The 17394-nt window shown below is 43.5% G+C and overlaps 1 protein-coding gene across 8 annotated transcripts in view; it reads left to right on the top strand.

The window, feature by feature from the left end:
* The window catches only part of MTMR1 (myotubularin related protein 1), a 110005-nt gene that overhangs the window by 27418 nt on the left and 65193 nt on the right, over window positions 1-17394 (top strand). For all 8 annotated transcript variants that reach the window (XM_073641211.1, XM_073641209.1, XM_073641208.1 and 5 more), the window contains 4 exons: window positions 1467-1561; window positions 3606-3713; window positions 4318-4419; window positions 12285-12368. In XM_073641211.1, coding sequence (XP_073497312.1) covers window positions 1467-1561; window positions 3606-3713; window positions 4318-4419; window positions 12285-12368 — 389 coding nt within the window. The remainder of the gene's footprint in view (window positions 1-1466; window positions 1562-3605; window positions 3714-4317; window positions 4420-12284; window positions 12369-17394) is intronic.

Here is a 17394-nt window from a genome sequence, read left to right as displayed (position 1 = left end):
GATTATCACTAGAAGACTAGTTGTTTTGTGTCACCCAGTCAGCCTCCTCTGTATTACCCCGTCTCCAACCCTGATTAGTAGCTTTCTGCCTATGACAGCTTTCTGTGTACACTCTGCAATCAGAGGTGCGGGTGGGTTATACTGAGCTCAGCCTTCTGAGCACTACTAGATCTATAGCAGATAAGACAGTGATTTTATCAAAACTACACCAGGCCGCCCAGTAAGTGACACATCGCTGGATTCATTGTTTCCACACCTACATTGTGCTGCTCTGATTACATAGCTAAAGCCTGGTGACGGAATCCCTTTAAATAGAAAGAGCAGCCAGAGGCAGAGAATAAATACCCATTAAAGGGAATGTGTCACCCCCTGGGAGATATCAGACCTCTACTATGGGCATACAGGGGATAGAAAAGTAAATCTATACATACCCGTATGATCCATAGCAGAGGTCTGATTGCAGAGAAATCTGGTTTTATAAAGTCTGTTTTCCAGAGGCTTGGCGTCCGGGGGAAGCCAAGCAAACCCCTCCTTTCTGCTTACTATTCCCCTAAATCGCCGCCTCTGTGCTAAATTAACATATCCACCCCCCCCCCCCCCCCCGGCACGTCCCAGGACGCTGTGACAGGCCCTGTGACAGGTCCTGCTCTGCCACCCTTCCCGCGCATGTGAAGAGCGCCGCTCCCATGGAGCGCGCTTTTTTTTACCCTCCGGCCTCGTTTGGTTGCGTACTGCGCCGCAGCCTTATATTGCGCAAGCGACGGTGAGTCACTGAGACTTCCGCTCTGCTGGCAGTACGCAACCAAACGAGGCCAGAGGGGGGGAAAAAGCGCTCTCCATGGGAGCGGCGCTCTGCACATGCGCAGGAGGGGAGGCAGAGCAGGGCTCGTCACAGGGCCTGTCACAGGGCCCTATGACGTGCAGGGGCGAGGGGAAATATGGTAATTTAGCACAGAGGTGGCAATTTAGGGGAATAGTAAGCAGATGGGAGGGGTTTGCTTGGCTTCCCCCGGACGCCAAGCCTCTGGAAAACAGACTTTATAAAACCAGATTTCTCTGCCATCAGACATCTGCTATGGGCCATACAGGTAAGTATAGATTTACTTTTCTATCACCTGTATGCCCATAGTAAAGGTCTGATATCGCCCAGGGGGTGACACATTCCCTTTAAATAAAGCAACTGTTGAGCATGTGCGCTTAAGCTTTGTGCGGCTGACGGACACAGCTGAGCGCGGTCATGAGATCGGCTGGTCCTCATTGGATTGGCTGTGCATTCTCAATGGCGGCTTTATTCTAAGTCCTCCTGACCTTGCGTCGATCAATGGGGATCTCAGCAGTGGGATCCCCAGCAATCAGACATTTAATGCCTCTCCAGCTGGCTATTAGTGAACAGGTTGCCCTGGCCATTCTTATAAATCCATTCTGCTGTCTACTTTATTACAGTAAAACTTTGTTTTCTTTTCCAGCTAAGGATGTCATGTACATCTGTCCATTTTGGGGAGCAGTTAGCGGGACCCTAACAGTGACTGATTTCAAGATGTACTTCAAAAATGTGGAAAGGGTAAGTTGAGCAATATATGTTGTCAGCAGGGAATATGCTCTACACATGGCCATGGCCGATTCTAGTCTAGATTATATGGTATTATACTCCCCTGTCTTACATCCACCTTGGGAAAACCCATGGGAAGCTCTCCTTTGTTAGAAAGCTTCCCAGATCACACTGACACTATTAGGAGCCATGTAGTTTTAGGGAACAATGCAGGCTGGTGGTCAGGCCTGTAGCCCATTGGGAATGTTGTCTGGATTAGAAGGATTTCAAATTAAGGGAGTTGTTCGGCCTAAAAGAAAAAGCTGGAAATGCTTAAAATGCTATAAAAAAAGAAATCCTCATGATCCCTGCCAGGTTTATGATTGTTATCCTTATAGATATATGTAACCCCGCCTGCCCACAGCTTACAGTAAGATCAATGGTGATCAGCTGTGGCTGGATGCAGGGCCGGTTATAGACCAAGTGGGGCTGGGCAAAGGTTTAAAGTAGGACCCCAAATACTAACATATTGCACCATCACACATAAACATTTAGTTTTTACATGTTGAGTTCAGGCTGTTAAGCAAGCGTGATCGACAATTTTGAAGTCGTTCGACACTTGTTTCCCGGCCTCTTTACACCGACTTGAGGAAGAATGATGGGGACAGAACAATCAGTAATAGATTAATCTGTCCCCATACAGTATCATATTATCAGCAGCCCATCTGCAGTTTACACCGGACGATATAGTATAATGTACACCCCATAGTCCTCCATATAGTATAATACACTCCTCATAGTCCTCCATATAGTATAATGCACCCCCCATAGTCCTCCATATAGTATAATGCACCCCCCCATAGTCCTCCATATAGTATAATGCACCCCGCAAATCCTCCATATAGTATAATGCACCCCCCATAGTCCTCCATATAGCATAATGCGCACCCCCCCCATAGTCCTCCATATAGTATAATGCTCCCCCCATAGTCCTCCATATAGTATAATACACTACCCATAGTCCTCAATACAGTATAAAGCACGATGTAGGGGGGCCTGAACTGGTGCTAGCACCAGGCCCCCCTGACTCACGAACCCCATAGTGGCCACGTGGTGTGCCGCTATTAGAGGCATTCCACTGGCTGGAGTCCCCTGGGGGAGTGCATGCCCAAGGCAAATGCCTAGTTTGCCTGCCCCTAACGCCGGCCCTGGCTGGTTGCATACAGTGTACGGCCTGACAGACAACATCGCACTGTTTAGTGGCCATTTCCCGGGTTCTCCTAATCATTTCCTATTGAGCCGTGTCGAACATATTAAGAAGAGCACATCTTGCTGTGTTTGCATCAGAAAATCAAATCTACGTCAATTCCTGGAGTAGATTCTGCTAAATATGTTGGGCACTTGTGGCCCTGCTCCTTCCGCTAAGCCTCGACAAGTTTTAGGAAAGTGCAGTCAGTTGTAGAAGAAGTAAAACCGTTCTAAACTATTGTACAAATATGGTGCAGAGTATAATTTACCGTTTTTTTTTTTTGTATGCCAAAAAGAATGGGAGAATGAAGTTTTAGTACACTTTCCTACAATTAATTTTACTCTTCTTTTTCTGAAGTATATGGCTGATCTGCGGGCAGACGTCTGTGAATAGTATTGCATGCATCTGGAGGAGTGTGCGCTGTTCTGTCTGCTGCGGATCAGTACGTCAGTCTGCGCAGGCTCCCGTAAAGGCAGGGGCACTCCCTGCTGAGAACAATGTTTGGGGGTCTCCTTTTTTACATATAAAACTTACCAATAAGGGAAAAAAGGGATCTTTTATTTTATTTTTTTAAATATATATTCAGACATTCAGGGAATATTTATCAAAACTGTGTAATTCTTAGACCGTCCAAACTTCCAGAGAAAAAATCCCACTGTAAAATGCTTAGCAGTTTCCCAAAAAGCTGTGTGAGATCGCCCTATGCGGTGATATTTTCATCTAATATCCAGTATGCTCATATTCATTGTTTGGTTTTTTATTCAGTGTGACTTAAATGTCCACTAACTCAGCTATTACCATAACTTTATTATATTGATTATATTGCAGGACCCTCCTTTTATCCTTGATGTTCCTTTGGGTGTAATCAGCCGAGTGGAGAAGATCGGAGTTCAAAGCCAAGGAAATAACTCTTGTGGTATCGAGATTGTTTGCAAGGTATATATCAGTGTATACCTATGGAGGGGAAGACTGTTCCTTTTAAAAGCCGCTTTGTAATGAAAGTCGTAAGGCTTATTCAGATTTTGCATTTTGATTCTCTGCTGTAATTTACTTGGAAAAGTAAAGTGTTTCCAACAACACAAAAAACTCTTAACTTCATGTATCTCCTACATTACAGTTAAGCACTAGGGAGTTGTTTGTTTTGAATGTAGTGATTGACAGCATGTCTGCAGCCTATCGCTGCATTGATCGCCAGCAGTCCAAACAAAATCAGACGTCTCCTTTACACATATTGGGGATTGAAAATTAGTCCTTAAAACGTCTGTGACCCTCCACTATTGAGCTGCTATGGGGTTTACTGGTTTGGTGTGACCTATCCCATGGAGCAGTCCGCAGCGTTGGGGCAGGATAGTCCTCCTTTCCCGTGTATGGGTCTGATCAGCAGGTTTCAGCACAGAGCGGCCAGTGAACTCTGCGGCCATTAGCGGAAACTTATAAACAGTGAAATTCTTCAGCTTCCTCTGCTGGTACCGATCTTACTACTATAACCCCAGATTACAGATTCCTTTGTAACAAGGCTCCTTTGTTTATGTCTCACAAGGATATGAGGAACTTGCGGCTGGCGTATAAGCTGGAAGAGCAGAGCAAGCTGGAAATATTTGAGAATCTTATAAAGCATGCATTTCCTGCCTCCAATGGGCTGGTAAGTCATGTCATTGACCTTGATAATTTATCATTGACCGTGCACTGAAATATAAAAATAACTGGGGCTCTGTGTCGTGTGATGGGCTTTTTGCAGATACAGAAAATATCTGATTTTACAGTAATACTGGACTCTCGGAATTACCTTTTAGGATTATTTTAGTTTATAATGTCATTGTTAGGTCCATATTTAGCACCAGTTACTTTTCTGATACAGAGCCCCAGATCCTAATGATAAAATTCTAGTTGCCTTCAGCTGTTTACTGGAAGGAACTTAAAGCTAAAGTAATTTTTGTTTATTTTCCAATCATTGCAAAGTTCTAAATTCTGCAGTATACTTCATCATCATCATCATTATTATTATTTATTATTATTATAGCGCCATTTATTGCATGGCGCTTTACATGTGAAGAAGGGGTATACATACAAGAACAATTACAATAATCTTGAACACAATGTGACTGTGACTGGTACAGGAGGAGAGAGGACCCTGCCCGCGAGGGCTCACAGTCTACAAGGGATGGGTGAGGATACAGTAGGTGAGGGTAAAGCTGGTCATGCAGCATTATTTGTGGAGTGGTGGTTACTGCAGGTTGTAGGCTTGTCGGAAGAGATGGGTCTTCAGGCTCTTTTTGAAGGTTTCCACGGTCGACGAGAGTCTGATATGTTGGGGTAGAGAGTTCCAGAGTAGGGGGGATGCTTGGGAGAAATCTTGTATACGATTGTGGGAGGAGGAGATAAGAGGGGAGTAGAGAAGGAGATCTTGTGAGGATCGGAGGTTGCGTGCAGGTATGTACTGGGAGACTAGGTCACAGATATATGGAGGAGACAGGTTGTGGATGGCTTTGTATGCCATGGTTAGGGTTTTGAACTGGAGTCTCTGGGCAATGGGGAGCCAGTGAAGAGATGGACAGAGAGGAGAGGCCGGGGAATAGCAGGGGACAGGTGGATTAGTCGGGCAGCAGAGTTTAGGATGGATTGGAGGGGTGTTAGAAGGGAGGCCACAGAACAGGAGGTTGCAGTAGTCAAGGCGGGAGATGATGAGGGCATGCACTAGTGTTTTTGCAGATTCATGGTTTAGGAATGTGCTGATCCGGGAGATATTTTTGAGTTGGAGTCGGCAGGAAGTGGAAAGGGATTGGATATGTGGTTTGAAGGAGAGTTCAGAGTCCAGGGTTACCCCAAGGCAGCGAGCTTGATGGACTGGGGAGAGTGGGCAGCCATTGACTATGATGGATAGGTCAGTTGGGGGGGTTGAATGAGATGGTGGAAAGATGATGAATTCTGTTTTGTCCATGTTAAGTTTTAGAAATCTAGCAGAGAAGAAGGATGAAATAGCGGACAGACATTGTGGGATTTTGGTTAGTAAGGAGGTGATATCGGGTCCAGAGAGGTAGATCTGTGTGTCATCAGCATAGAGGTGATACTGAAAGCCATGAGACTCTGAGTTGTCCCAGGCCTAAGGTGTAGATGGAGAAGAGCAGGGGTCCTAGAACTGAACCTTGGGGGACACCGACAGATAGGGGGTGAGATGAGGAGGTGGTCTGTGTGTGAGAGACACTGAATGTCCTGTCTGTTAGATATGAGGAGATCCAGGATAGGGCCAAGTCTGTGATGCCGAGAGATGAGAGTTTTTAGTAAGAGGGAATGGTCCACTGTGTCAAAGGCAGATGACAGGTCCAGGAGGAGGAGGACAGAGTAGTGTCGCTTAGATTTGGCAGTTAGTAGGAGGGGGAGTAGATGCGCACGCAGTGCACTTCAAAAGAGGGGAGAGTAATTGAGGGTAGCAGTGGGATATGGGTGAAGGAGCAGTTATCTGAGAGGAGGAAACCTATTCCTCCACCGTGCTTGCCGGTGGGGCGGGGGGTATGGGAGAGGTGGAATCCGCCGTACGAAATTGCAGCAGGAGAGGCCGTGTCAGAGGGGGTGAGCCAGGTTTCAGTGATGCCGAGGAAGAAAAGCTTGTTGGTGATGAAGAGATCGTGAATGTAGGAAAGTTTGTTGCAGACGGAGCGAGCGTTCCATAGAGCTCCTGTTAGGGGGATTGGGGAAGCGGGGGCTGGGCGGATGGGTATAAGGTTAGAAGGGTTACGAGAGTTTGGGATAGATCGTGGGTATCTTATTTTGTGTCCTTTTCTCCCAAATGTTTTGCTGCAGTGTTGTCAGTGCCCTGTTTATGCTTCTTCAGAAGCTGCTTTGAACTGCTGCTTTGGATGTTTCTTACACCAGATTGTCTGTGTGTGGAAGTGCCGCTGTCTAAGCCTCACTGCTCCACACCCTGGTGCTCACACATGGCAAGTCCCATACACAGAGTGTTTGAATATTGTGTATGGATCTTTGTTGAGCAGCCGTTAAAAGGAGCTTCTAAAGGAGTATGAACTGGACTTGACACAGCTCAGCAGCATAGTGTTTGAGAGAGAAGGAAGCAAATAATGTCATTAAGTATATTACAATATTAACTTTGCATGCCTGGAGGGTAATTTGAAAAAAAAAAAAAAAAGTTGCTCTATAAAGCGAATCTCATTCGTTTTTACAATGCAAACTGCCTATATTAATAAATACATTGTAGACCTAATGGGGTTGTTGTACTTCTTTCTTATAAAATGCATTCTAACATGGATATTCTGAGCTCCGTTATGAAATAAAATAGTTCATGAGTTTAAGTTTACTCAGTCTGACAGCTGCGGCTTGTGCTGAGCAGTGTGAGGTCTGAGCAGGAAGGAGGGATAATTAAGGAGCTGTCAAACAGGCTAAGTGGGCGGAGATAAAAATTTAAACCTTCAAAAAGAGTTTTGCAGCCATTTTGACATGAATTCTCAGTCAATACACCAGCCTCATAAGGTCAGAGAGCTATATAATAATAATATGCTGAATGTATTGAGAATTCTGATGGCTGATCTGCTCTGAACTTTTCTCAACAGTGGATTCAATGTATAAACTGTGTACAAGAAGCTGTGGGAGATTTTGTTCTGTGCTAAAAGTTTTGCTCCAATCATCAGGGCACATTAAATCAACACACATTTTGAGTGGGAATTTACTTTTACAGGTGACTTCTGATATACCAGATTAGGTGTTGCAGCATTTACAGATATAAAAAAAATTCCGCTTACCCAGCTGTAATCCACAACCATTCTGGTGATCAGTGCATGATCAATAAAAAAAAAAAACAACCAAACCCTATCTTCTCCATTCTGTCAGTCCGTAAAAATCGGATTGCACGCAGATGTCATCCAAGTGCATCCAATTTTTTTTCCCACTTACCCATAGACAGACATGAATGGCCGAGTGTGATCCAATAATCGGGTGGGTGCTGCAATTTTTATTTTTTTCTTCTGACCAACTCAGTCTGAGGGCAAAATCGCAGTGAAATGGTGAAAAAACACAATTTCCCCCCTCCCCCTTTTTTTTCTTGTCTAGGTTGATTTTTATTTAAGTTGGAGGAATAAAATATGGACATTTTTGTTAGAAAGCAAAAATGTATTTTTTTTTGTCACCAATTTCTGAGACCTGTAACATTTTTATTCAATAGAGCTGTGTGAGTGCTTATATTTTTGCATGTCCAGGTGAAGGTTTTATTGATGCCATGAGGGAGGCATAGCTGTCGAAAATCCAAAATTTGTTGTTTCGATTTTCATTTTTTCCCCCTCCCACGGCTTTTACAATTCGGATTATGGAAGTGTAAATCTTAAATATTTACGGGTATGGAAATATTGAATAATTTTTTTTTTTTGCTTTTAACGGGATTTGAATTGTATTACATTTTTTAATACATGTTTTTTTTTTTATTTGCGGATTATAAGACGCACCCCAAATTTTTGGGAGGAAAAAAATTTTTTCAATGAAATGGTGGTTCTTATAATCCGCTTTTACGGTAGGTTACCTGTGGGGGGGCGGTGGAGTGGGGTCCCAGGTGGCAGGCTCGCTGCTGCTGGAAGCTGGTGGAGGCAGGAGATGCTGCGGGTCCCAGGCTGGTTGGGAGTGGTGTTTGGCGGTGTGAGGGCACCACAGACTTTTTTGTGGAAGCCCAGAGCCCCGCACTTTCCATGCTTTTCAATGCGGCAGACTCTGAGAAAATGGCCGCTGGTGGCGGCGCATGCGCAATTGAGGTCACGGGAGCCGAGAAGCTTCCTGCAGCAGTGACTCTGGGACCCCAGCCGGTAAGCTACATTTGGATTATAAGACGCACCACCATTTTCCCCCCAAGTTTTGGGGAAGAAAAGTGCATCTTATAATCTGAAAAATACAATAATTTTTTTTTCTACTTTTTACCTAGTCCCCTTAGCGTTCTAGAACTTTGCAGTATATAATCAAAAATGGAGTCCTCTTATTAAGCCAAGCCATAGCAGGATAAAGATGGCGGCCATGTGGGCCTTCAGCAGGCTCCCAATTGGTATTACAACTCATTTGCACTGCGTATGTTGCAGGGGGGCAATTGCAACATTTAAATGTCGTTTTCTGTAATTGACTTTGGCATTTAAATAGTTAAACAGCAGCAAAGAGAGTTAGGTCCAGTCGCTACTAGTACAGATGTATGGTGCGGGCTTAGCTCCATTGTCCACCCTATACAAGGGGACCCAATGTAGGATATGCCTTTATGTTCTACGTCAGGATGGGGTTAAAGGGAATGTGTCACCCCCCCCTCCCCGGGCGATATCAGACCTCTGCTATGGCCATACAGGGTATAGAAAAGTAAATCTATACATACCTGTATGGCCCATAGTAGAGGTCTGAATGCAGAGAAATGTAGTTTTATAAAGTCTGTTTTCCAGAGGCTTGGCGTCCAGGGGATACCAAGAAATCCCCACCTATGTGCTTAGTTACTATATTCCCACCCTCCCCTGCACGTCACAGGCCTTGTGACGTGCACTGTGCTCCGGGGCATGCGCACAGCGCCATTCACATAGGGCGCGCTTTACTTCATCCCAGCCCCTTCTCTCCGTGCACTACGCCGCAGGTTTCTATTGCGCAGACGCTGGGGAGTACCAGCGCCTGCACAATAGAACCCTGCGGCGCAGTGCACGGAGAGAAGGGGCTGGGATGAAGTAAAGCGTTCTCCATGTGAGCGGCGCTGTGCGCATGCCCCGGAGCACAGTGCACGTCACAAGGCCTGTGACGTGCAGGGGAGGGCGGGGGGGATATGGTAACTAAGGCGGGGATTTCTTGGTGTCCCCCGGACGCCAAGCCTCTGGAAAACAGACTTTATAAAACTACATTTCTCTGCATTCAGACCTCTACTATGGGCCATACAGGTAAGTATAGATTTACTTTTCTATCACCTGTATGACCATAGTAGGGGTCTGATATCTCCCAGGGGGTGACAGATTCCCTTTAAAGAAATAATTCAGTGATCACATAACTTATTATTGATATGTACCCTATAGGATACCAGTAGGATGCAAGAAATCAAAGTAGAAAATGAAGTAAATCTCCTTTATCATACATGAGTTGTGCAATGCCTCTTTAACGCCAGTCCTGATATCCACCATAGAAGGTTTAGGCCTGCATACCTACCCTTCAGTCTCAGGATGGGTGAGGTCAGACCCATTTGATTACACGGTACTGGCATATCCTAGTGGTATGCCATCACGTTATATGATTAGAAGGGCACTTTGAAATTTATTGACATCAGGTAAGTTGTGTTTTGTGACTATTATATTATTGTGTGTGCTGTATTCTGAGAGACAAAAATCTAAAGAATTTAATGAAATACTTTTGGATTTAAGAGCAAATTAGCCTTTAAAATGTATTCTTCTTAAAATTACATAGTAACTTGGTATTTCTTTTAGTAGTCATACGAGGTATCCATTGTATAGAAAGGCGATGATTAGTTAGGCATCTGGCTATATTCTTTGTGAGACACACTTGTGGTAGACCATTAGGGTTAGTATATTAGGGGGCTGTGCATGATTGTGTGGCTGGAATGTGGGTCACTGCGATACTGATCTTTTGCAAACATTAAAATATTACTTCTGTCTGCCCTTTCTCATGTCTGTTGGCAATTGTAATAGTGTTGCTAATAAATCTTGTTACCCCAATGGCACCTCTCTGGGGTCGGCCCCGATGGCTCCTCTCGGCGCGCATCTCTGAGGTCGGCCCCGATGGCTCCTCTCGGCGCGCCTCTCTGGGGTCGGCCCCGATGGCTCCTCTCGGCGCGCCTCTCTGGGGTCGGCCCCGATGGCTCCTCTCGGCGCGCCTCTCTGGGGTCGGCCACCGATGGCTCCTCTCGGCGCGCCTCTCTGGGGTCGGCCACCGATGGCTCCTCTCGGCGCGCCTCTCTGGGGTCGGCCACCGATGGCTCCTCTCGGCGCGCCTCTCTGGGGTCGGCCACCGATGGCTCCTCTCGGCGCGCCTCTCGTGCATGGTTTCAACCATTGGACTCCTCTTGAACTCTTCTTCTCCCAGATGATCCACATCCTCTTCGTCTTGAACTCCCCAGCATGTGAGGCACATGCAGACTCTCAGGACCAGTGAAGGAGCCTCACTGGGAGCTGATCGATGAGTAATCACTGCTCTCAGATTTGGAAAGAATTGTACATAATGGAGTAATTGTCCACTTGGATCGTGGTGCGGCGTTCATGATTCAGCTCTGTATTTGCAATCCTCACTGGATCCAAGTTGTTTTTTTCTGCTTTGAGTATCTCGCATCATTGCCAGGAAAACTACACCATTATGTTGGAAGGATGTAAAGACCCTCGTGTAGATCTTACAAGCTAAAAAAACAAGTTTACCAAGACTGAAATCAGCTGTGACGGTGGAAAGGATGAGGCAGGCACGGCACCAGACATGTAATCTACCTGGATTATGTGTCAAAATTGTGCTTTCATGTTGAATATTGCTCATTTTGTCTTACTGCCATATTGTTATGAACTAAAGGGCAGTTTCATTGTTGGCTAATAATTATAATTAAACCATTCCCATATTTTTACATGAAGAGGTTATCCTGCCCATCTCACATTCACATTGGGAGTTGATGGGCGCTGCCAGGTTGGCAGGTTTTATGCCCATCTCACAGGTATCTTCCAGACTAGGACACATGCACAAGACCTGGCAAATGCTCATGGGCGCCACATCCCATCACTTGATGTGAGAAGCGCTTAACAACCCCTTTTATTTCTTCTACAAATTGACATTATTGGTAATGTAACATCTAAGTACCTAGGGAACATTATCGGGTTATTTACAATATTTTTGTGATCACTTTCGTATCGGTGGTGGTCAAACTGCTGGGACCACCCCTGATCAAAAGAGCAGGATTCTGGAATACCGCGCCATAACCAGTCTCAATGGGACTGGAGGAGAACAAATCGAGCGTGGTCATCCCCAAATTCCAAGGGGGCACTTAACTTTTCAATTTTTACATTAAATTCATATGATGAATGTCCTTTTTTATAGTCCCGGTTCTTTTTGAGCTGAAGGCCAAGAAAAAGAGGTCACTGCTGTGAAAAAAATCCTGGGTAGGAACTGACCTGGTGTGTGAATTTTTAAATCCATGTCGCATCATTGACTGGGGCAGATATTCACAGCACATTTCACAGGGTAATGCCCACAGCAAATCCATATGCAATGCATGATGATTTTGACACCAATTTGCAACTGGGAATTTGACTATCGGGTGAACTCAGACATGGCAGATTGTACAAGAGCTCAGCGTATCACTCAGAGTAGTGCTATGTTATTAGTGGGGGCTGGCAGTGCTGCCTGTCGGGGTTAGGAGTCCACATTGATAATCCAGGAGGGATTATTGCTTTGCAGCCGTTAATCAGACTTGGTTCCTGACTTCTTCTCACAAGATTTTTCTTTCTTTGACAAATGCAAGTTTTCTGATTGATTAAAATGAATTACATAAAAACGTCTCTTCTTTTCCAGCCTCTCTTTGCCTTCAGCTATAAGGAAAAGTTCCCTGTGAATGGCTGGAAAGGTTACGACCCTGCAGCCGAATACAAGAGACAGGTATGGAGCTATACTTTACTGCATTGCCATTTGTTTTTTTTGCAGTTTTTGGTCATTTTATAGAAAAAAAAAAAGAATATATCGCTTAGTATACAGTAATGTCTGCAGGACAATAGATGGAGGTACAGATTATACTGACGTCAGTCCCGCTTATCTTCTGTGATGAGGCATAACTCTCATAGAATCTTTAAAGCGACCCTGTCAGCAGGATTTATCCCTATAAAGTAAATGAATGGCCATAATAGCGCGATTACACTGATTAAATTGATACCTTTGAAGGAATCCAATCACTGGTTCTTTTTTTAATCATGATTTTAGTATTCTTCTCATGACGACTTCTATGCATCGGTGCGGACCTGGTGAAAGGGTTGGGTCTTCTGCTCCTCCGCCTTCCTCCTGTGTTTCTACAGGTCACTGATTATTCAGTGACCTGCCTCCGTTTTGAAATTTTGCACCGCTACCATCATTGGAGTTGGCGCATGCACAGATTGAGATCTAAGCCAAAATCTTGATCTGCCCATGCGCCGATTCCATTGCCATTTTATTTAAGACCCAAAGACCAGACACAGAATCTCGCACCGTGTATGTGCCACCCACCCAATGATGGTAATGGCGCAAAAGTTCAAAACACAGGAGGCAGATGGAGAGGCCGGAGCAGAAGACCCAACCCTTCCACCAGGCCTGCCCCGATGCACAGAAGATCTCATCAGAAGAAAACTTAAAACCATAATTAAAAAAGAACCACTGATCAGATTCCTTCAACAAAGGTATCAATTTAATCAGTGTAACAGCACCATTATGGCTATACCTTTACTTTATGGGGAGACATTCTGCTGACAGGTTCCCTTTAATATCCTCTCATCGAGTCTGCAAGCCTCTGATCCTACCTGATGGTCACCCTTGGGTCTGGTGATCCACCTTTGTCCCAGCACTGCCTCATATGACCCCCATACACATTACATTAGATAGCTGTTGGCCAATGATCGTTGCTCGGCCAAACACTCCTGTGTTTTCTTTGAGAAAGCTGGCAGCTGCGATGTCTACCGACTGTATATATCTGGGAGAACAATGCGATTGTAAGTCTGAAATTAAATATGCTTAATCAACATATCTCCCACCCATCAGTCGGCTGGTGCCCCCATACACATTAGTGTCAGGTGAACCTATTGAGAATGGCTTTTTCAGCTGACATTAGTCTGTGTATGGGGCCTTTAGGGATACACTGGGATCCTATTGCACTCCAGAACGGCCGTGCCAGGTTTGGTTTTTCTGTTTAGTTTTGGATTTTACAGTGTCCCCAATTTATTTAATCTACAAGTCTGTTCACATTCAACCATATTGCAGATATCATACATGATGGGAGGGATAGATAGCGCAGCATGCAATCTCCTCTGTGAAAATGTTGACAGACTTGATTATAATTGAGTGGGGTCTGCTGTGATCTATTGACATCTGTAATGTGAAGGATCCGGTGTTGCATCGGGGTTTCTGGTTGTAAAGGAAACCGTAGCACAGATGTGACCAGATCCTGATACATCCTGATAGATGGTGGCGTTACCCCCTGTACGTCATGCACCATGTGTATGGCACTGTGCTAGTGCAGGTACAGCCACGATCAGACCCTGCTGATATAAGGCTTGTGGAGCCATCACTCTACAAGATGCATTATAGGAAATGCCCATGACCATCCTTATCCTTTATTTATGGTGTGCTGACATATTCTGCCGTAATTTACCAACAATGCATTGCTTCATGTCACTATATTCTCCGAGCGGCCTGATGGCTCCACATAAGATGTGCGCACACTAGGCCTCTACTATGGGGAGATCATCAGCTTCATCATGTACGCGACAAGGACACATCTCCGTGCTAGTCACACTCCTGCACGGCAACTCCATCAGACACCATGGAGAACAGTGTGTGTATATAAATGATATACATGATCATACTCGATAGTGTGTGTGTATGATATGCACACTTAATATCCATGCTTATGCTCAATGGAGAGGGGGGTGTGTGTGTGTGTTACAAACACACACATAATATACATGATCATACACAATGGTGAGGGGGTGTGTATGATATACACACATAATATACATGATCATACACAATGGTGAGGGGGTGTGTATGATATACACACATAATATACATGATCATACACAATGGTGAGGGGGTGTGTATATGATATACACACATAATATACATGATCATACACAATGGTGAGGGGGTGTGTATATGATATACACACATAATATACATGATCATACACAATGGTGAGGGGGTGTGTGTGTATGATATACACACATAATATACATGATCATACACAATGGTGAGGGGGTGTGTATATGATATACACACATAATATACATGATCATACACAATGGTGAGGGGGTGTATATGATATACACACATAATATACATGATCATACACAATGGTGAGGGGGTGTGTATATGATATACACACATAATATACATGATCATACACAATGGTGAGGGGGTGTGTATGATATACACACAATATACATGATCATACACAATGGTGAGGGGGTGTGTATATGATATACACACATAATATACATGATCATACACAATGGTGAGGGGGTGTGTATATGATATACACACATAATATACATGATCATACACAATGGTGAGGGGGTGTGTATATGATATACACACATAATATACATGATCATACACAATGGTGAGGGGGGGTGTATATGATATACACACATAATATACATGATCATACACAATGGTGAGGGGGTGTGTATATGATATACACACATAATATACATGATCATACACAATGGTGAGGGGGTGTGTATGATATACACACATAATATACATGATCATACACAATGGTGAGGGGGTGTATATGATATACACACATAATATACATGATCATACACAATGGTGAGGGGGTGTGTATATGATATACACACATAATATACATGATCATACACAATGGTGAGGGGGTGTGTATGATATACACACATAATATACATGATCATACACAATGGTGAGGGGGGGTGTATATGATATACACACATAATATACATGATCATACACAATGGTGAGGGGGTGTGTATGATATACACACATAATATACATGATCATACACAATGGTGAGGGGGGGTGTATGATATACACACATAATATACATGATCATACACAATGGTGAGGGGGGGTGTATGATATACACACATAATATACATGATCATACACAATGGTGAGGGGGGGTGTATGATATACACACATAATATACATGATCATACACAATGGTGAGGGGGGGTGTATGATATACACACATAATATACATGATCATACACAATGGTGAGGGGGGGTGTATGATATACACACATAATATACATGATCATACACAATGGTGAGGGGGTGTGTATGATATACACACATAATATACATGATCATACACAATGGTGAGGGGGTGTGTGTATGATATACACACATAATATACATGATCATACACAATGGTGAGGGGGTGTGTGTATGATATACACACATAATATACATGATCATACACAATGGTGAGGGGGTGTGTATATGATATACACACATAATATACATGATCATACACAATGGTGAGGGGGTGTGTATATGATATACACACATAATATACATGATCATACACAATGGTGAGGGGGTGTGTGTGTATGATATACACACATAATATACATGATCATACACAATGGTGAGGGGGTGTGTATATGATATACACACATAATATACATGATCATACACAATGGTGAGGGGGTGTGTATATGATATACACACATAATATACATGATCATACACAATGGTGAGGGGGTGTGTGTGTATGATATACACACATAATATACATGATCATACACAATGGTGAGGGGGGGTGTATATGATATACGCACATAATATACATGATCATACACAATGGTGAGGGGGTGTGTATATGATATACACACACAATATACATGATCATACACAATGGTGAGCGGGTGTATATGATATACACACAATATACATGATCATACACAATGGTGAGGGGGTGTATATGATATACACACATAATATACATGATCATACACAATGGTGAGGGGGTGTGTATATGATATACACACATAATATACGTGATCATACACAATGGTGAGGGGGTGTGTATATGATATACACACATAATATACGTGATCATACACAATGGTGAGGGGGTGTGTATGATATACACACATAATATACATGATCATACACAATGGTGAGGGGGTGTGTATATGATATACACACATAATATACATGATCATACACAATGGTGAGGGGGTGTGTATATGATATACACACATAATATACATGATCATACACAATGGTGAGGGGGTGTGTATATGATATACACACAATATACATGATCATACACAATGGTGAGGGGGTGTGTGTGTATGATATACACACATAATATACATGATCATACACAATGGTGAGGGGGTGTGTATATGATATACACACCTAATATACATGATCATACACAATGGTGAGGGGGTGTGTATATGATATACACACATAATATCCATGATCATACACAATGGTGAGGGGGTGTGTATATGATATACACACACAATATACATGATCATACACAATGGTGAGGGGGTGTATATGATATACACACACAATATACATGATCATACACAATGGTGAGGGGGTGTATATGATATACACACACAATATACATGATCATACACAATGGTGAGGGGGTGTGTGTGTATGATATACACACATAATATACATGATCATACACAATGGTGAGGGGGTGTGTATGATATACACACATAATATACGTGATCATACACAATGGTGAGGGGGTGTGTATATGATATACACACATAATATACATGATCATACACAATGGTGAGGGGGTGTGTATATGATATACACACATAATATACATGATCATACACAATGGTGAGGGGGTGTGTATGATATACACACATAATATACGTGATCATACACAATGGTGAGGGGGTGTGTATATGATATACACACA

This window comes from Phyllobates terribilis, unplaced genomic scaffold (genome assembly GCF_046119375.1).
Source record: "Phyllobates terribilis strain yellow unplaced genomic scaffold, ASM4611937v1 Scaffold_7__3_contigs__length_470593459, whole genome shotgun sequence".
NCBI lineage: Eukaryota > Metazoa > Chordata > Amphibia > Anura > Dendrobatidae > Phyllobates > Phyllobates terribilis.
Note: the sequence above shows the minus strand (reverse complement) of the source record. Positions and strands in the feature narration are given on the sequence as shown.